Here is a 21,835-nt window from a genome sequence, read left to right on the forward strand (position 1 = left end):
GTCCCCATTAGCAACTCTGCTGGAGCTGTCTCTGGAACTGGGTGAGGGGTGGTCTGATATCAAACAGGAACTGGGACAGTTTGGTATCGCGTGAAGCTGTATGGCTGTTTCTTTAATCCTACCTTCAAAGGTTGCCCTGCACTTTCCACCAGACCATTGGACAGTGGATGGTATGGGGCTGTCCCTTCCTGCCTAATGCCACTCAGCTTGGGGAAATAATGGCCCGTTGTCTGTGACCAACATTCCCTCGGGTCCATGCATTGTAGAAGATGCTTGCACCTTTCCAATCGTTTTCCCCGTGTTGAACAAATGGATTCTGTGCAGATCCAACCACTTTAAATGAGCATCCATAATGACTGAAAACACGGAGTGTGTGAAAAGACTGGCGTTGTAGACATGTGACTGAGTTCAGGGTTTACCCAGTCATTCCCACAAATGTTGGGGAGCTGCTGGTGGTAATTTGTGTCCTCGTTGGCACTCTGGGCACTGCCCCACCAATGCAGCTATGTCATCATCCAATCCTGGCCACCAGATGTAACTTCTCACTAACATCTTCATTTTGAAATCCCCTGGATGACCCCGGTGGAGTTCAGCCAGTATCTGTCAATGACCTTTCCTCAGGACAATCACTCTAGCTCTCCATAACAATATGCCACCCTTTATGGTGATCTGGTCTCACTGAGTCCAGAAAGGTTTCAATTCTGGTGATGGTTTCTTTCCTCTCTCACCACCAGCTGTTTTTGTTTTGCCAGGACGGGATGTTTTTGTGGCGACAATCTGATATTTTCAGTGGTGACCAGAAGGGTGTCCAGAAAGTTTAAAACCAGAACAGACTCTTCTTGTGGTGGAACCACTGGCCAGTGGGAGGCGCCTCAAGGCATCTGCATTTCCCACTTGGCCCCCTGGACAGGGGTCCAACTTGTCACTGTCTGCCTCAGAAAAAGGGCCCACCACTGTATTCATCCTGAAGCTCTGGGCAGCATGGCCCAGTCCTCGTTAAGTAGCCCTAGCAGGGGATTGTGGTCTGTTCCTATTACAAATGTACACACGGAAAGGCACAGGTGGAACTTTCTCACATCAAAGGTGACCGCAAAACCTTCCTTCTCTATCTGGGCGTATCTTCGTTCAGCATTAGCCAAAATCCAGGAAGCATGCACTATCGGGCGTTCCTCTCCATTGGCCCTCCACTGAGCCAACCCTACCCTGATACCCCACAGGGAGGTATCGTACATCAGCACCATATCTCGCTTGGGATTGCAGTGAGCAAATACCTGAGACAATGACAGCTGCTTCTCTACTTCCCTAAAGGCTACATCTGAGCTCCAAGGCCATTCCCAAGGCTGACCCTTTTTCAATAGGAGATGGAAGGATGCCAGAATGGAGGCCAGGTTGTGGAGGAACGTTCTGGAATAATCCACCAACCCAAGGAAAGGCTTATGCTCCGGTACAGATGAAGGAGCCTCGGGATCTTTTTTCAATGAATCTCAACCAGTTCTGTCCTATCAAGCTTGGGCCTGGGCCTTTTACTACAATCAGTGGGAACTGACCCAGCTCCTTCTCAGAAAAGACCGGAACTGAAGTTGTACCCTTAATCTGGAAAGGCTCCCCAGTCTAGGCTCTCAGTCTGGCCGAGGTCTTACACAGACTTAAGGGTTAGAGTCCAGAGGGAATTTTGGTAAAGACTGGTTCCACAATCACTGATACAGCCGCGCTGGTATGGACCTCCATTGGAACTGGGTGACCATTTAACCAGACCTTTATTTTGATTGGTTCTGATTTGGAGATGATGGAGCATTTTAACTGTTCCTAACCAGCTGTCGGTGAACTTTCCAGTGTGTGCACTCTCCTGGATAACGGCCTGTGGGTTCTTATTCAATTCAGGCCAAGTGGGACCCCTTTGCCGTCTCGGGTCCACATACTGGCTGTGACTACAATGGTCTGCCAGGCCGGATCAAGAAGAAAACGTTAACTGGTTGTCCGAGGCTTGGCTTTGTTTTGGGGTTTTGCTGTGGGCTGTCCAAGGGTCCCTCTGTTCAGGATATGTCCTGAGTGAGGCTGTGCAATGGCCTTCCCTCATGTGGTGTTCCCAAGCTCAGTCGGCCTGGTGAGGCTGTCCACTTCCACCAACATACCCTGTAACTCCAGCTCCACTTGCTGCATTTTCCAACCACAAAGCCAGTTGTAGTGCCTGTTTGAAGTCCTGTTGGGCTTCAGCTAGTCAGTGCTTTTGTATGGTCACCTCATAAAGCCCACACACCAAACGGTGTCTCAGCATCTCACTGAGGGTTAAACCAAAATCATATTCCTCTGTCAGTTGTCTTAACCTCGTCCAGACCCTGATACGGATTTCACTGAAAGGTTCTCACACTGTCGAGTAATACCGATGGTGTCTCAGAATGAGAGCAGGCTTGGGTCTGTAACAAACCTTCACTAAATCCATCAGCTCTTGAAATGTTTTAGTGTCTGGTGCTGCAAAGAAACTCAGGCTCCTAATAACCAAAAAGGTTGTGAGGCCATGCGCTGTCAGTAGAATTACTCATTGCTTGTTACCTGCTCTAATGTCATTTGCCGGAAAAAATACTGCATTTTTCTTCATTCTGGGCCCAGTCTTCGATGGCAGGATTGAATGAGTCAAGCTTCCCAAATAGCAGCACGATACCAGAAATGTTGACCCCAACTCAAAGACACCTGTTGCAAGTGGATCTCTTCAGGAACGTGCTTTTTTCTCATCATTACAGAAATAACTCACTGAAAGCTGGTGTCCCATCACAAAGTCACCTTCATCAGGGAACTCATTTTCTCTGAGATCCCCCCGGCTGACCTTGTATCAGTCACTAGTGTTCAGTAACTGCACCTCACGCTGGGTAAGCCATTGAGCCACTGCCTTCAGGAAGTCTGACAATCCTCTTGTCTCCCAGTTTAATCTTACCTCATGGTTCTTCAGATTCATCTGAGAAGGAACTGAGAAGAGACTGATGCCCCCATTGAAGCTGCTATGTTTGATCTGGTGGTGATGTGGTTTCTTTGGGGATTAACAGAAACGTGGATCAGACACCTTAGCAATTATTACAGTATGTTTATTATCAGACTGAGCATGGCAGTAAGGGATCAGAGCAGCACACATAGTGATGACATCATGATAAAGGCTGATGGGTTCTGATGCAGAGTCACTGGACTCGGAACATTCATTCTGCTTTCTCCCCACAGATACCAGACCTGCTGAGTTTCACCAGCAATTACTGTTTTTGTTCATGACATAGACTGAACTGTAATAAATAAGTAAATATTGACCTAATGTGTGAATCCCTGTTTCTTATCCAGTCCAGAGCTAACTGTCTGTGCATTTTCCAGCCTGGAGTCTGGTCTATGTAAGGTCCTGATGGATATGGATTTTCCAATGGACAGTGAAACCTTTGTACTTCCAAATGTTAAGGCTGCTGTGATCAAAGTGGATGTGAAAGGTGCTTTAGCATTTACAGTTACTGCCACTTTCTCATGGGTAAGTGTTTTCACAATGCAGTAATTAATAAGGGTGCAGTAAGGAAATGTGACATTGTCTGACTTGATAATATTTGAGCATTAAATACCCCCCGGAGTAAGGATCACACAAATATTTAACTGCAACAGTTCAATAGAATCAGATCGTTTCTGACTAGATAATCTGAACAATGACCAAGGGGGAAAGTCCCAGCTTTGTAGTGTTGCTTGTGATGAGACTACATGAGCCCTGTGCCCCCCTGGAGATGGGTGCTGTGGTGCCAGCTGTTTCCAGTATACCCCAAATGGTACAGCCTCTTGAGAAGGTGCCCCCTGAGCCCTGTGTGTGTCTGGAACCAGGTGATGAGCTGCTATCCTGGTTTTACACAGCAGCCTCCCTGCCTGATGTAATACTGAATTCCCCAACTTGGACCACCCAGGGCCAAGCAACAAACATGTGCATCACAGAATCTTTATTCAGGAACATAGCCAGTGACATGGACAAAAGGGAACTGACCATCCTTGTGCAGTGCCCGAGGGCCTGTCCTGGTGTTCCTGTGCAGCTTTACCCCGTTGGTTACTGCATGGTTTGTGGAAGGCAGCTGACTTCCAATGGAGGAGACTGCAGGTGGCTTTTGCAGGAATTCCTGGGGAAACCCTGGGCCTGGCTTCAGACTGCACCATCTCACAACAGACAGCAGCTGTCTGGACTGACAGGGTAAGGGACAACAGCTAGGGGACTGGTGGAGTGGCCACAGTGAGAGCACAAATGCTGTTACCCTGACAGAGGGCAGCAGGTTGATGCCCCTTGGTGCCTCTGCCAGTCCCCCAGGCATCACCCCCAGATCGCTAGTGATCTATTGGAGGACGAGCTGCTGGCCTGCTCCAAGACCCTGCAAACCCCTTTGCCCACTGGGATCCACAGTCATGTTCACAGCGGGTCTGAGCCTGCATGGGACCAGGCACGACCTCAGTCTGAACTCACACTGCAGCATTGAGGGGTTTCTTGGCTTCTGTCTGTGCTTCAGCAGAGGCTGAGACAGTGAGCACAGATACTGGATCACTGCCCTGTCAGCTGCTGCAGTCAAGGAGCTGGCTCCCACTGCCACAGGGGAAATGATGGGATCCAAGCTCTGTGCAGTGCCCTCTGTCACATTGGGACTGAGCTTCTCCATGCCCTTTGATAGGCTGTCTGACATGGCCTGCTAATGTACCAAGCATCTCAGTGTGCATTCCCATCAACCTCCTTCTGTAGGCCTCCCATTAATGTCCCCATCTGTGTTCCCTGCAGCAGAACGTGCCCTCCATGGAGTTGGCACACTAGGTACCCATTTCCCCTGGCAGCTCACCTGTGAGATCACGTTACAATGCCCCCTCACCAGTGACCTGGGTTTGAACTTCCGCCTCCTCATGGCTGTGAGGAGGTCCCCAGCCGGCACTTCCTGGGAATCTGAAAGCAGCCAATCAAAACAGGAGGGTTGGGATGTTGGAGGGAGAGGCAGAGGAAAGCACCAGATCCATGGTCCCACAGTCTGCAGCTTTCATTTGATTCCCCATCTCAGGGTGAGAGTGAGGAGGGGATTGAGAGTAGCAGGGGCAGTTACTCACCGTCATCCTTAATGTCCCCCATGAAGCCATGGGCTCTGTTCCAGCTGTCCCCATGATTCTCAGCATATTCCCAGAGGTCCCTCTGTGAATGAAATGGTCCTGTCCCCACTGATTCTGTCGGCCCTGTAGCTATTATGGAGAACCTTCTCCTGTAAAATGTGATTGAGTCTGTTGTAGTGTGTTGGTCTGTGTGTGTGTGTCTGTGTGTGCGTGTCTGTGTGTGTGTATGTGTGTGTCTGTGCGTGCGTGTGTGTCTGTTTGTGTGTCTGTGTGTGTCTAAGTGTGTGCGTGTGTGTGCATGTGTGTGCGTGTGTGTGTGCGTGTGTGTGTGTGTGTGCATGTGTGTGTGTATGCGTGCGTGTGTCTGTGTGTGTGTGCGTGTGTGTTTGTGTGTGTCTGTCTGTCTGTGTGTGTGCATGTGTGTTTGTGTGTGTGCGTGATTGTCTGTGTGTGTGTCTGTCTGTGTGTGTGTGTGTGTGCCTGTGTCTGTACATGAGTGCCTGTGTGTGTGTCTGTGTGTTTGTGTGTGCGAGTGTGTCTGTGTGGGTGTGTGTGTGCGTGTGTGTCTTTGTGTGTGTGTGTGCGTGTGTGTCTGTGTGTGTGTGCGTGTGTGTGTCTGTGTGCGCGTGTGTGTGCGTGAGTGTGTGTGTCTGTCTGTGTGCGTCTGTGTGTGCGTGTCTGTTTGCGTGTCTGTGTGTGTGCGTGTGTGTGTCTAAGTGTGTGTGTGTGTCTGTGTGTGTGCATGTGTGTCTGTGTGTGTGTGCGTGTGTGTGTCTGTGTGTGTGTGCCTGTGTGCTTGCTTGTGTGTGTGTGCGTGTGTGTTTGTGTGTGTGTGTGTCTGTCTATGTGTCTGTGTGTGTGCATGTGTGTTTGTGTGTGTGCATGAGTGTCTGTGTGTGTGTATGTGTGTGTGTCTGTGTGTGTGTCTGTGTTTGTGTGTGTGTGCCTGTGTCTGTGTGTGTGTGCCTGTGTGTGTGTCTGTGTGTGTGGGTCTGTGTGTGTGTGTGTCTGTGTGTTTGTGTGTGCGAGTGTGTCTGTGTGGGTGTGCGTGTACGTGTGTGTCTTTGTGTGTGTGCGTGTGTCTGTGTGTGTGCGTGTGTGTGTGCGTGTGTGTCTGTGTGTGTGTGCGTGTGTGTGTCTGTGTGTGCGTGTGTGTCTGTGCGTATGTGTCTGTGTGTGTGTGTGTGACTGTGTGTGTGCGTGTGTGTGTGCGTGTGTGTCTGTGTGTGCATGTGTGTCTGTGCGCGTGTGTGTGCGTGTGTGTCTGTGTGTGTGTGTCTGTGTGTGTGTGCGCATGTGTGTGTGCGTGCTTGTGTGTGTGTGTGCGTGTGTGTCTGTATGTGTGCATGTGTGTCTGTATGTGTGTGCATGTGTGTGTGTGCGTGCGTGTGTGTCTGTGTGTGTGCCTGTGTCTGTGTGTGTGCCTGTGTGTGTGCGTGTGTGTGCATGTGTGTCTGTGTGTGTTTGCACGTGTGTGCATGCTTGTGTGTCTGTGTGTGTGTGTGCGTGTGTGCGTGCGTGTGTGTCTGTGTGTGCATGTGTGTCTGTGTGTTTGTGCGCGCGTGTGTGTGTGCATGTGTGTCTGTGTGCGTGTGTCTGTGTGTGTGTGCATGTGTCTGTGTGTGTGTGCGTGTGTGTGTGCATGTGTGTCTGTGTGTGTGCATGTGTGTCTGTGTGTGTGCGTGCGCGTGTGTGTCTGTGTGTGTATGCGCGTGTGTGTGTGTGCATGTGTGTCTGTGTGTGTGCATGTGTGTGTCTGTGTGTGTGCACATGTGTGTGTGTGTGCGTGTGTGTCTGAGTGTGTATGCGCGTGTGTGTGTGCATGTGTGTCTATGTGTGTGTGTGTGTGTGTGCATGTGTGTCTGTGTGTGTGCGTGTGTGTGTGTCTGTGTGTGTGTGTCTGTGTGTGTGTGCGTGTGTGTCTGTGTGTGTGCATGTGTGTGTCTGTGTGTGTGTCTGTGTGTGTCTGTGTGTATGTGCATGTGTGTCTGTGTGTGTCTGTGTGTGTGTGCATGTGTGTCTGTGTGTGTGTGTGTCTGTGTTTGTGTGCGTGTGTGTCTGTGTGTGTGTGTCTGTGTGTGTGTCTGTGTGTGTCTGTGTGTGCATGTGTGTCTGTGTGTCTGTGTGTGTATGCGTGTGTGTCTGTGTGTGTGCATGTGTGTGTCTGTGTGTGTGTCTGTGTCTGTATGTCTGTGTGTGTGCATGTGTGTGTGCATGTGTGTGCGTATGTGTCTGTGTGTGTGTCTGTGTGTGTGTCTGTGTGTGTGCGTGAAAAAACAATTCGAAAGCTAAGGATGAAAGTGAAAAAGATCTATGTGCTAGTAGAGTCAACAGTTAATTTGTTCATCTGTAGAGCAGTGATCTCTCTGATTAGTGATCCTGAAGGTATTAGGAATCAACCATGCAGAACAGGGCTGAAGTCACATCTTAGTTTGAATAAAATGCGAGGTGCTGCCTTTTGGGAAAACACATCTTAGCAGGACTTATACAATTAATAGTAAGATCCTAGGGAGTGTTGCCGAGCAAAGAGACCTTGGAGTGCAGGTTCATAGCTCCTTGAAAGTAGATTCACCGGTAGACAGGACAGTGAAGAAGGTGTTTGGTATGCTTTCCTTTATTGGTCAGAGTATTGAGTACAGGAGTTGGGAGGTCATGTTACAGCTGTACATGACTTTGGTTAGGCCACTGTTGCAATATTGCTGATCATCGATCCTCATGTGAGGTAAACCTGATGTACGAACTCTCAAATTTCTGTGACCATATGCATGTCCAGCAGTCTCTTAAATATCCCCAATGACCTGGTTTCCACAACTGCTGCTGGCAACGCATTCCATGCTCTCACAACTCTCTGCGTAAAGAAGCCGCCTCTGACATCCCCTCTATACTTTCCGCCCAACAGCTTAAAACTATGACCCCTCTTGTTCACAATTTCTGCCCTGGGAAAACGTTTCTGGCTGTCAACTCTATCTATGCCTCTCATTATCTTGTACAACTCAATTAGGTCCCCTCTCTGCCTTCTTTTTTTCCAGCAAAATAAGTCCGAGCTCAGTCAACCTCTCTTCGTAAGATAAGCCCTCCACTCCAGGCAGCATCCTGGTAAACCTCCTCTGAACTCTCTCCAAACCATCCACATCTTTCCTATAATAGGGCGACCAGAACTGGACACAGTTTTCCTAGTGTGGTCTAACCAAAGTTTTATAGAGCTGCAACAAGAGCCCACGGCTCTTAAACTCAATCCCCCTGTTAATGAAAGCCAAAACACCATATGCTTTCTTAACAACCCTGTCCACATGGGTGGCAATTTTAAGGGATCCATGTACCTGCACACCAAGATCCCGCTGTTCCTCCACACTGCCAAGAATCCTGTCTTTAATCCTGTATTCAACTTTCAAGTTCGACCTTCCAAAATGCATTACTTCGCATTTATCCAGGTTGAACTCCATCTGCTACCTCTGAGCCCATCTCTGCATCCTGTCAATGTCACGCTGCAGCCTACAACAGTCCTCTATACTGTCAACGACACCTCCAACCTTTGTGTCATCTGCAAACTTGCTAACCCATCCTTTAATCGCCTCATCCAAGTCATTAATAAAAATTACAAAGAGTAGAGGCCCAAGAACAGAGCCCTGTGGAACACCACTCACCACTGACTTCCAGGCAGAATATTTTCTTCCACTACCACTCGCTGTCTTCTGTCAACCAGCCAATTCTGTATCCAGACAGCTAAATTTCCCTGTATCCCCTGACCTTCTGAACGAGCCTAGCATGGGGAACCTTATCAAATGCCTTACTGAAGTCCATATACACAACATCCACCGCTCGCCCCTCATCAACTTGTCTAGTATCATCCTCAAAGAACTCAATAAGATTTGTGGGGCATGACCTGCCCCTCACAAAGCCATGCTGACTGCCTTTAATCAAGCCATGCTCTTCCAGATGGTCATAAATCCTATCCCTGAGAATCCTTTCTAACACCTTGCAGACGACAGACTTGAGACTTACTGGTCTGTAATTTGCGGGGATTTCCCTATTTCCTTTCTTGAAGAGAGGAATTACATTTGCCTCTCTCCAGTCCTCAGGTACGACTCTGGTGGGGAGCGAGGATGCAAAGATCTTCCCAAGTGGCGAAGCAATCACATTTCTCGCTTCCAAAGCAGCCGAGGACAAATCTGGTCTGGCCCTGGCGACTTTTCAATCTTAATGTTTATCAAAATTTTCAGCACATCAGCTTCCTCAATCTCTATCTGTCCCAGCATGCTTACCTCCTCCTCCATGGTTTCATTCACGACAAGGTCCTTTTCTTTCGTAAAGGCAGAAGCAAAAAACTCATTTAGGGCTTCCCCTTCCTCCTCAGACTCTGTGCACAAGTTCCCAATGCTATCCCTGATAGACCCTACTCTTTCTTTGATCATTCTCTTATTCCTCACATACGTGTAAAATGCCTTTGGATTCTCCCTAAACCTTCCTGCCAAGCCTTTTTCATGCCCCCTCCTGGCTCTCCTCAGACCATTTTTGAGCTCCTTCCTCGCCTGCCTGTAATCCTCTAGGGCTGAGCTTGATCCTCGCTTCCTCCACCTTACGGAAGCTGCCTTCTTTCTTTTGACGAGAAGCTCCTCCGCTCTCCTCATCCAAGGTTCCTTTATCTTACCCCTTCTTGCCGTTCTCATAGGAACACTTAGCCTTGCCATTGCTCCGAAACACAGTCTTTCCAAGATCACCTTTTGTCAGGTTTTAGCTCAACCGTGTTACTTCCATTTCAGAGCAACAGCCAACCTTTGAACCCTGGATCATGTGATGTTCTCCTATTGGTTGAACCAGGTGAATAGCCCAATCAGGGAGTGCATATTCTCTGAGGGCCTGCTGCCTGACCTTGTTCCAATCCCTGCACTTCCCCCAATTGAGAGCAATAAATTTGTATCCGACAGAGTAATTCAAGGGAAATGGGAGTGAGCCGACAAGACTAGACTCTCACAGCTCCCTTTGCACTCCTCAGTTTTCACAACTCTCCCCCCTGTCCCTCCAATGCTGTCACAGTTCCCTCTTCCCACCCACATTCTCACAGCTCTGGGAACACAGTGATTTTTGTCTAAAGTTTGGGAGTCACTGATCCACACAGTTTCCCTGTTCCCGATGCTCCAGCTGTTCTCTCCTCCTGGGCACCTTCCGGAAAGGATCCTCAGGGACAAGGGGTGGCCATTGCAGACACAGACACGTGACCAACCCTCCCATTATAGCAGGGGAAAGGTACACGGCCTGTCACAGTGTGACCCAGCAATGCATGAGCAGGCCCTTGGCCTCTTAAACATGTGAGGAGAAAGTGAGGTCTGCAGATGCTGGAGATCAGAGATGGAAATATGTTGCTGGAAAAGCGCAGCAGGTCAGGCAGCATCTAGGGAACAGGAGAATCGACGTTTCGGGCATTAGCCCTTCTTCAGTGCTTCCAAATAAACCTGTTGGACTGTAACTAGGTGTTGTGGGATTTTTAACTTTGTCCACCACAGTCCAACACCAGCTCCTCCAAATCATATCCCTCATTCAGAGTGAAGGTCGAAGTGACAGATCGTCAACTCCCTTAAAACCCACTCTCTGCCTCGTTCAACCTGTCACCATGGAATTATTAAACAACAAGGTGACATTGTCACTGGCTTGTTCAGTAAAAGACACTGGAAACTATTGCAAACAATCTTATTATCATTGTGCAGGTGGGCCCTGATGGTCGGATGGAGGTCACTGCTGTTCGGATTTCTTTGCCATTTGCGTCACCTATATTCGGGAACCCGAGGGCCGTTGTCACTCAGTTGAAGAACGAACCCTCCGTCCAGGTAATGGAAGGAACCCACTCCCTCTGAATCTGTATTGATATGGATTCCAGACTGTCAGTGTTTCTGTTTGTTATTCCCTTTGTGGATGAATCTGGGGATTATTCTCTCTTTATCTGGAACCTGCTGTGTCTCCAGTATTTCTGACATGGCTCCTCCTCACTTCAGCTAAAGGCAGGCTTTAATTCCTGGGCTTCAGGTAAACAAGATCTTACATTTACAATCATCATGATGTCATCTGAGTATATCCGAGTTTTCCCACCCCATCTCCTTCTATATATCGCGAGATAAATCTGTTTATTCACCAAACACCGAACTACAGGAGATTAAGGTGACGCGGTGGCTCAGTGACTAGCTGCCTCACAGCGCCAGGGACCCAGGTTCGATTCCAGCTTCAGGCAACTGTCTGTGTGGAGCTTGCACATTCTCCCCGTGTCTGCGTGGGTTTCCTCCAGGTGCTCCGGTTTCCTCCCACAGCTCAAAGATGTGCAGGTTAGGTGAATTGGCCAAGCGAAATTCCCCACAGTGTTCACGTGTATCTAGGTGAGGTGCAGTAGTCGGGGAAAATGTAGAGTAATAGGGTAGGGGAATGGGTCTGGGTTGGATACTCTTCGGAGGGTCAGTGTGGACTGGTTAGTAAATGGCCTGTTTCCACACTGTCGGGATTCGATGATATTATTGATCCAGACCTGTGGATAGCAGTATGTCCACAATCAGGATGTTATTCATGTAAATGGCTGGGACAGGGGCCTCAATATTAATGGGGAAATGGGGAGGGTGCAGGGAGCCCAGCAGGGGGTGAAGGACCTGACCAAGTAGACAAACAGGAGGCTGGAAGAACACAGCAAGCCTGGCAGTATCAGGAGGTGGAGAAGTCAATGCATCAGGTCTAACCCGTGATCAGGGAGGAAGTGAGGACTGCAGATGCTGGAGATCAGAGCTGAAAATGTGTTGTTGGAAAAGCACAGCAGGTCTGGCAGCATCCAAGGAGCAGGAGAATTGATGTTTCGGGCATGAGCCATTCTTCAGGGATGGGGGGAGCTGCAGATAAGGAGAGGGAAGGGGAAGGGTGGGGAGAGCAGCAGAATGGTGAGGCAGTGATAGGTGAACACGGGTAGTGGGTACGACCTGTTTGGTCGATGGGAGGGATGGATCCAGTTGGGAGCTGGAAGGAAGGGTCAGTGGGTGGAATGGAAGGGAGGAGGTGGGACTGTAAAGGGAGGCGGGGAGATGGGTGGGAAGGTTATTGGAAATTCAGGAACACAATGTTAAGTCCTTTGGGCTGTAGGCTGCCCAGGCCGACCTGACAAGGCTGGGGAGGTGGAGCTCCTCATGATCTTCCCTGGAGGGAGACATTTCCATCATTCTGTCCAGCCTCCCGAGTGACAGTCGGCCAGACTGACTGCCTGGTTTACAGCAAGAGCAGAAATGTCGGGGGGATCTCATGAAACCTGCAAGAGCAGGAAATGGAATGAAATGAGAAAGTGCTGGAGAAACTCAGCAGGTCTGGCAGCATCTGTGCAGAGAGAAACAGAGTTAATGTTATCCGTCCAATCTGGCTTTTCTGACGAACTGAGGAGATGTGCTGGGAGTGTGGCTGAATTAGGCCGGGTGTAAATTGTTGTATTTCCCAATGACAGGTTGTGGTGTCGAGATAAAGCCGTGTGTTTACAGTTTGTCAGGTATTACACCAGACTGTGGGGCTTCCTACTTGGTTTACATTTGCATCCCATGAATATTCATGAACATAAAAACCCAGTCCCTCCTTGAAGCCCCAGTCAGCAGTGTGTGAGAATCTGGTGAGCCCGGTTCATGTTAGTTTCCCGGTGATGTACAGAGGCAGGTTTCTGCAGTTTGGTCTGAGGGCAGCACTTTCTCTTGGTTACGGCACAAGGGAGAGAGACAGAAAGCTGGCAGCTGGCATGGAGCATTGGGAATGGCCAGGTTGTGGCAGTGAGGGGAGCTGGGGGAATGGGGTCAAGGGGGTGGAGGGATACACAAGGAATTCAGGGGAGGGCAGAGGTGGGATAGGGAGTGGCGATAGACTGGGAACAGTCAGACAGGGTAAGGAAATGAGGGACCTTGAAGGGGGTGTCAGTCCTGTCCACATTTGGCTCCACCTCAGGCTGTTAGCCGATAAAGTCATTCCCGGACGATGAGTTTATCTGTTCCCACTGAGGCACATCCCACAAGGAGCTGGTGATGGTCGGTTCCTCACCTGAACCACGGTGAGAGCAACATGCAGAGGCAGTGAGGCTCTGGGTGGACAGGGTGGATCTGACAGGGAGTACCCTCTCTCCTCCAGCTGGGATCAGAACAAGATCAACTCCAGTGAAACCAAATGGGAACCTTCTGGATATACAGAACGCCCAAGGCCCAGGTAACTTTAATTGTGTCCCAATCCCAGCTGATGGTGATACTGGACACATCAGATCTCAGAGTGAAACCTGACCTGATAAACCACAGTAATATGGAACAAAGAACGGTGGGTGCTGGAAATCAGAAACACAACACAAAGTGCTGGAGAAACTCAGCAATTCTGAAGAAGGATCACTGGACTGGAAACATTAACTCTGTTTTTCTCTCTGTACATGTTGCCAGATCTACTGAGTTTGTCCAGCACTTGCCTGTTTTCTTTCAGATTCCCAGTATCCACAGATCTGTGTTTTATATTGGGCTGAGGCGGGTGTTGGGTACATTCCCTACGGCTGTGTCCCCACAGACATGGCCCGTGGTTGAACTCCAGACAAAGTGGAAGATGTTTTGAGTGACCCCCACTGTCCAGGAGTGGAGTATGGGCCAAAGTGACAGCACATTGAGAAATGAAGAAGCATCTCCCAGCTGGTGACCAGCTCCTTAACTCCAATGGAGAGGGAATGTCACTTCCCCATCCCAGTTTCAGTCACATCACAGTGACCCACACCTTCCAGGTTCTAGCACATGCCTCGGCTCCTCTGAATCACATTCCCAGCACCTTCAGGTAGTCTGCTCGGACAGGGCAAAGGGCAAAGGATTGATTGGCCCAGTTCTGAAAAGGAACAGGAGCCCATTCTTGCTGCAGTTGATCTTGTGTCCTGAAGCCAGTTTGAACTGGTCACAGATTCTCATCAATCTGGTCACTGACGGTGGATCTGTGCAGAAAGCAGTGATGTTTTCCATGTGCAGGGATGATTTGAACTCAGTGCCTGCAGTACCTGGCATTTTCCCTTTTCCTACACCTGCCTCCTTCCTATTGTACTCAGTAAATGGTTCAATACAGCACACAAACAGGGCGGGAGAGAGGACAGTCCTGCCTGCCTCCATCTCTGATCGGAAAGCTTTTCGATTCCCACCCATTATTTAAACTGTCCCACTGATGTTTGTGTAGAGCAGATGGATCCAATTGTGGAGTCCCTGCATTAACCCCATTTGAAGAGCAAGTTGATTAAGTAGATGTTGGATATTCTTCCAAAGGCCTTCTCCTGGTCCAAGCTGACAAGACACGTCTCCGAACCCCTCTGGCCTCACTGAGGTGTTTGTCCAGACTCTCCCTCATACTGCTGTCTGAGACCTCCATGAGAGAGAACAGCAAAGACTGTGAGGTCTTTCTGCCTGTGGGCTACCCATCCTAAACTCCGATGCAGTAGGACTTGCCATCCAGCCACAGCAACAATGAAGGTGAAGCCACTGCCTAGAATGACCAGCCAGGAATTCACCAGCAGCAGTGGGAGCTGCTGGACACCAGCAGGTCACTGGCTGGTTTGAGTTGGGTGACATGTTGATTCACCACAGTCAAGAATGTTTTTACAAGATTACATCTCTTATATGAAGGTGACTGCCCACAACCTCCATAACTTTATGGGAAGGATAACCTGTTTCCCTAGAGTGGAACACCAAGGCCAGAGAATTGGACATTATTTCCTTCTGACCAGATCGATGGCCCATGGAACCATTGCTGTGTCCACTGCCAGTACGCACTGAGCTGCAGTATTCTACATTCCTGTCAATACAGCAAACAGCACTGACCTTGGTGAAGGACATAATGTCAAATCACTTTGCTCAGTGAACATCTGCTGGACACAAAATGGAGGCAATCTTGATACATCATAAAACTCAGTTGGTTCCCAGTGTGATGAAGGTTCAGGAAATGTTATTAATATCATTTGGGAACCTGTGTTCTCAGGCAGGAGATGCATGGATAGCTTTCAGGTTGATTTGTATTTCTAAAGTGTGTGATAAGAATGGAGGAACACAGTTTTAGTTTCACTTTTGATTTTTGTTATTGGTACAGGAATGTTGGACAGTTTGTTCATCATCACTTTACTGCGGGTATACAGACTGGAATAGATCTTGAGGTGAACAGTTGAGTGCATTAGAAATAAAGTTATTGAAAGAGAAACACCTGTTGTCTACTGACCGGGCTAAAGTAACACAGAAAGGCAGAATTGTACAGAAAATCAAAGGATACTTGTAGGTTCAGTCACATCGAAGAGCTACTGTCTGCTGAGCTGTCTCCAAAATCTCCTGGAGGTCAGTAAGGTGAAAACAGCACAGACCAATTATACCTGTGTGAGCTGAATGAGGAACTTTAATGTGGAAACACGGTGATCCTCCTGTTCATGTACCTGTCCAAATATCTATTAAAAGTTGTAACTGTACCTGCATCTGCCACTTCCTCTAACAGTTCATGCCACATATGAACCAGCCTCTGTGTGAGAACATTTCCCCTCAGCTTCCTTTTAAATCTTTCTCCACTCAGTTTAAAATTGTGCGCTCTAGTTTTGAACTCCCTAACTCTTTGGGAAAAGAGTTTGTTACTTACCTTATCCATGCCCCTCATGATTTTATAAACATCCATAATTAATTGGGGGGTGGGGAAATTATATCGCTATTAGACAGGAGCTGTGGAGTATAAATTGGGAACATTGTTCTGCGGGAACTGTACAACAGAAATGTGAAGGCTATTTAAGGAACACTGGTTGTGAGTGTTGGATAACTTTGTCCCACTGAGACAGGCAAAAGAATGGTCAGGTTAAGGAACCTTGGATGGCAAGAGAAGAGGAGCTTCTTGTCAAGAGGAAGAAGGAAGCTTACTGAAGGTTTTGGAAGCAAGGACCTGGCACAGCTTTAGAGGATTACAGTATAGCTAGGAAAGAACTCAAGAAATGGACTGAGGAGAGCCAGGAGGGGGCATGAAAAAGCCTTGGGGGAAAGGATATGGGACAACCAAGAGGCAGTCTACACTTACGTGAGGAATAAGAGAATGATCAGCGAGAGGGTAGGGCTGATCAGGGATAGTGGAGGGAACTTGTTCAAGAGAGGGGGACCTCGTTGATAATGAGAACATTGTGGACCAGGTTAATAAGCTTGAACAGATTGACATTAAGGAAATGGATGTGCTGGAAATTCTGGGAAGCATCAAGTTAGATAAGTCCCCAGGGCCAGACCAGATATATCCGAGGTTTCTACAGGAAGTGAGGAATGAGATTACTACACCTCTGGTGATGATCTTTGCATCCTCACTCTCCATGGGAGTAGTACAGGCTGATTGGAGGGAGGAGAATGCTGTTACTCTGTTCAAGAAAGGGAATAGGGAAATCCCTGGGAATTACAGACCAGTCAGTCTTACGTCTGTGGTAAGCAAGGTGCTGGAAAGGATTCTGAGAGACAGGATTTATGACCATTTGGAAAGACATTATTTGATTAAACACAGTCAGCATGGCTTTGTGAGGGGCAGGTCATGCCTTATTGAGATCTCTGAGGATGTGACGAGACAAGTTGACAAAGGTTGAGCAGTGGATGTGCTGTAAATGGATTTCAGTGAGGCATTTGATAAGGTTCCCAAGGGTAGGCTCATTCAGAATGTTAGGAGGTATGGGAAATCAGGAATTTTGGCTGTCTGGATACAGAATTGGCTGGCTGAAAGAAGACAGCGAGTGGTCGTGGATGGAAAGTATTCCTCCTGGAGCTCGGTGACCAGTGGTGTCCCACAAGGATCTGCTCTTGGGCGTCTGCCCTTTGTAGTTTTTATAAGTGACTTGGATGAAGAAGTGGAAGGATGGGTTAGTAAGTTTGCCAGTGACACAAAGGTCGGTGATGTCGTGGATCGTGGCGAGGGCTGTTACAGACTACAACGAGACACTGACAGGATGCAGAGCTGGGCTGAGAAGTGGCAGATGGAGTTAAACCTGGTTAAATAAGAAGTGATTCATTTAGGAAGGTCAAATTTGGATGTTGAATACAGGGTTAAAGCCAAAACAAATGCTATACTGGATGCTGGGATCCAAGGTAGAGAGGAGGAGGCTGGAAGTAGAACACAGCAAGGCAGGCAGCATCAGGAGGTGGAGAAGCTGATGTTTTGGGTGTAACCCTTCTTCAGGACTGGGGCTGGGTGTGGGGGGGGGGAGCTGCAAATAAAACAGATGGCGGGTGTAAGGTTGTAAAGTAGGGTTAGGTGAAGACAGGTAGAGGGGACGACCTGGTTGGTCAATGGGAGGAATGAATCCAATTGGTGGCAGGGAGCAGTGGGAGGGTGTGGAAGGGGCTGGGAAGGGAGTTGGGGGATGGAAAGGGAGGTTATTTGAAATTGGAGAACCCAATATTGAGCCATCTGGGCTGTAGGCTGCCCAGGTGGAAGATGGGGTGTTGTTCCTCCAATTTGCAGTGTGTTTCATTGCGGCAATGGAGGATGCCAAGGATGGTCATGTCAGAAAGGGAGTGGGAAGGGGAATTAAATTGGGGGATGAGTGGGAGGTCCGGTCGGCCCTTGCGGACCCAGCTGCGATGTTCGGTGAACCATTCCCTAAGACAACATCGGGAGTACCTGATGCAGTAAACGAGGTTGGAAGAGAGGCAGGTGAACCTCAGTCTCACCTGGAAGGACTGTTTGGGGCCCTGGATGGAGGTGACCGGCTGGTGTACCTGCAGGCTCTGCATCTTTTCCGGTGACCGGGGAAGGTACTTGGTGGCTCGAAGGGGTTGGTGGGGAGAGTGGCACACACCAAGGATTGTCGAAGGGAATAGTCCTTGCGGAAGGCAGAGAGGGGTGGGGACTGGAAGATGGTCTTGGTGCTGCGGTCTAATTGGAGTTGGCGGAATTGTTTAAGGATGATGCGTTAGATGCGGAGACTATTGCGGTGGTAGGTGAGGACAAGGGAGGCCCAGCCTTTATTGCGTTGGGAGGGGTGGGGGTTTGGAGCAGGGAATGGGAAATGAAGGTGGTGTGGTGGAGAGCTGTCTGGATGACAGAGGGAGGAAAATCATGCTGCTCGAAATAGGTGGACATCTGGGATACTCACGAGTGGAATGTTTCCTCGTCCGAGTAGATGCGGCAGAGGTGGAGGAATTGGGAGAATGGGATGGAGTTCTTGCAGGATACTGTGTGGGAGGAGGTGTGGCCCAGGGAGTTATGGGAATCTGTGGGTTTGTAGTAAACATCTGTCTGGTGACTCGCCGGAGATGGAAACGGTGAGGTCAAGAAATGGGAGGGAGGTGTCCGAGATGGACCAAGTGAATTTGAGAGCAGGATGGAAGTTGTGGGTGAAGTCGATGAACTGCTCCAGTTCAGTCTGGGGGCAGGAAGCTGCACCAATGCAGTCATTGATATAACGGCAGAAGAGTTGGGGTACATTGCCTGTGTATGTGCTGAAGAGGGACTGTTCGATATAGCCAACAAAGAGGCAGGCATAGCTGGGGCCCATGTGGGTACCCATGGCCACCCCCTGGATTTGGAGGAAATGGGAGGAGTTAAAGGAAAAGTTATTGAGGGTGAGGACCAGTTTGGCGAGGTGGAGGAGGGTATTGGTGGAAGGGGACGGGATGGGTCTGTTGGAGAGGAAGAAGCAAAGGGCCTGGAGGCCATCCTTGTGAGATATTAACATGTATAAGGACTGCACATCGATAGTGAAGAGATAGCACTGGGGGCCAGGGAACTGGAAGTTGCTGAAGAGATGGAGAGCGTGGTTGGTGTCGCAGATGGAGGTGGGAAGTGCCTGAACTGAGGGGCAGAGGATGGAGTCGAGGTAAGACGAGATGAGTTCATTGGGGCAGGAGCATGCCGAGACGCTGGGTCGGTCGGGGTAGTTGGGCTTGTGGACCTTGGAGAGCAGGTCGAACCGGGCAGCGTGGGGCTGGGGGACTATGAATTTGGAGGCAGTGGAGGGGAGATCACTGGATGCAATGAGGACACAGACAGTGCGGGTGATATTGGCTTTTGGCTAAAAGACAGTATTGTGGGCAGAGTGGAGGAACAGTGGGATGTTGGGGCCCATGGACATAGATCCCTCAAAGTTGCTGCCAACTTGTTCGGGTTGTTAAGAAAGTGGATGGTGTTTTGGTTTTCATTAACAGGGGGATTGAGTTTAAGAGCCAGGAGGTTATGCTGCAGCTCCATAGGACCCTGGTTCGACCACACTTGGAATGTTGTGTTCGGTTCTGGTCACCTCATTCGAGGAAGGATGTAGATGCTTTAGAGAGGGTGCAGAGGAGATTTACCAGGATTGGAGGGCTGCCTGGATTGGAGGGCTTGTCTTCTGAAGAGAAGTTGAGTGAGCTTCACACTGGAGAGAGGAAGAGAGAGAGGTGACTTGATCGAGGAGTACAAGGGAATGGGAGTCATAGATAGAGTAGTTAGCCAGAGACTTTTCCCCAGGGCAGTAATGGCTGTCACAAGGGATCATAATTTTAAGGTGATTGGAGGAAGGTATCGGGGTGATGTCAGAGGCAGGTTCTTTACTCAGAGAGTGGTGGGTGCGTGGAATGTACTGCCAGTGGTGGTAGTAGAGTCAGAGACATTAGAGATGTTTAAGCGACTGCTGGACAAGCACATGGATGGCAGTAAGCTGAGGGGTGTGTAGGTTAGATTGATCTCAGATTAAAGTAAATGCTCAGCACAACATCGTGGGCTGAAGGGCCTGTACTGTGCTGTACTGTTCTGTGTTCTGTGTTCGAAGGTCACTCTTTAACCTCCTATGCTCCAGTGAAAAGGCCTTGTAGCTTATCCAGCCACTCCTTATAACTCAACCCCTCCATTCCTTATACCATCTTTGTGAACCTTTTCTGCATCCTCTCCAATTCAACCATATCTATCCTAGAGCAGGGCAACCAGAACTGTACACAGTACAGGTACACAATCCTTTATCCAAAATTCAAAACTCCAAAAAGCTCCAAAATCCAAAACCTTTACACCGCTGAGGCTAAACGCCAGCTTGCGGACACCTCCTCCTACTGCCCCCTTGACCATGACCCCACCTCCCAACCACCAAACCATCATCTCCCAGACCATCCATAACCTCATCACCTCGGGGGATCTCCCACCCACCGCCTCCAACCTCATAGTCCCACAACCCCGCACCGCCCGTTTCTACCTCCTGCCCAAAATCCACAAACCTGACTGCCCCGGCCGGCCCATTGTCTCAGCCTGCTCCTGCCCCACCGAACTCATCTCTGCATACCTCGACACGATCCTGTCCCCCTTGGTCCAAGAACTCCCCACCTACGTTCGGGACACCACCCACGCCCTCCACCTCCTCCATGATTTTCACTTCCCCAGTCCCCAACGCCTTATCTTCACCATGGACATCCAGTCCCTGTACACCTCCATCCCCCATCACGAAGGACTCAAAGCACTCCGCTTCTTCCTTTCCCGCCGTACCAACCAGTACCCTTCCACTGACACCCTCCTTCGACTGACTGAACTGGTCCTCACTCTGAACAACTTCTCTTTCCAATCCTCCCACTTCCTCCAAACCAAAGGAGTAGCCATGGGCACCCGCATGGGCCCCAGCTATGCCTGCCTCTTCGTAGGATATGTGGAACAGTCCATCTTCCGCAACTACACTGGCCCCACCCCCCAGCTTTTCCTCCACTATATCGATGACTGTATCGGCGCCGCCTCGTGCTCCCACTAGGAGGTTGAACAATTCATCCACTTTACCAACACCTTCCACCCCGACCTCAAATTTACCTGGACCGTCTCAGGCTCCTCCCTCCCCTTCCTAGACTTTTCCATTTCTATCTCAGGCGACCGAATCAACATGGACATTTACTATAAACTGACCAACTCCCACAGCTACCTAGACTACACCTCCTCCCACCCTGCCCCCTGTAAAAACGCCATCCCTTATTCCCAATTCCTTTGTCTCCGCCGCATCTGCTCCCAGGAGGACCAGTTCCAATACCATACAACCCAGATGGCCTCCTTCTTCAAAGAACGCAATTTCCCCCCGACGTGATCGACGATGCCCTCCACCGCATCTCCTCCACTTCCCGCTCCTCTAACCTTGAGCCCCGCCCCTCCAATCGCCACCAGGACAGAACCCAACTGGTCCTCACCTACCACCTCACCAACCTCCATATACATCGTATCATCCGTCGTCATTTCCACCACCTCCAAACGGACCCCACCACCAGGGATATATTTCCTTCCCCTCCCCTATCAGCATTCCGAAAAGACCACTCCCTCCGTGACTCCCTCGTTAGGTCCACACCCCCCATCAACCCAACCTTCACTCCCGGCACCTTCCCCTGCAACCACAAGAAATGCAAAACATGCGCCCAGACCTCCCCCCTTACTTCCCTCCAAGGCCCCAAGGGATCCTTCCATATCCGCCACAAATTCACCTGCACCTCCACACACACCATTTACTGCATCCGCTGCACCCGATGTGGCCTCCTCTATATTGGGGAGACAGGCCGCCTACTTACGGAACGTTTCAGAGAACACCTCTGGGACACCTGGACCAACCAACCCAACCACCCCGTGGCTCAACACTTCAACTCCACCTCCCACTCCACCAAGGACATGCAGGTCCTTGGACTCCTCCATCGCCAGACCATAGCAACACGACGGCTGGAGGAAGAGCACCTCATCTTCCGCCTAGGAACCCTCCAACCACAAGGGATGAACTCAGATTTCTCCAGTTTCCTCATTTCCTCTCGCCCCACCTTGTCTC

General features: G+C 49.6%; 1 protein-coding gene across 1 annotated transcript in view; it reads left to right on the forward strand.

Moving 5' to 3' along the window:
- The window catches only part of LOC148147369 (uncharacterized), a 203,966-nt gene that overhangs the window by 21,018 nt on the left and 161,113 nt on the right, over positions 1–21,835 (forward strand). Inside the window, exons 4-5 of the mRNA XM_087995595.1 lie at positions 3,352–3,499; positions 10,788–10,907. Coding sequence (XP_087851721.1) covers positions 3,352–3,499; positions 10,788–10,907 — 268 coding nt within the window. The remainder of the gene's footprint in view (positions 1–3,351; positions 3,500–10,787; positions 10,908–21,835) is intronic.

The sequence above is a fragment of the Chiloscyllium plagiosum genome, unplaced genomic scaffold, assembly GCF_037043375.1.
Source record: "Chiloscyllium plagiosum isolate Xiang-an unplaced genomic scaffold, Cpla_swu_hap1 HiC_scaffold_17, whole genome shotgun sequence".
In the NCBI taxonomy this organism is placed as follows: Eukaryota; Metazoa; Chordata; class Chondrichthyes; order Orectolobiformes; family Hemiscylliidae; genus Chiloscyllium; species Chiloscyllium plagiosum.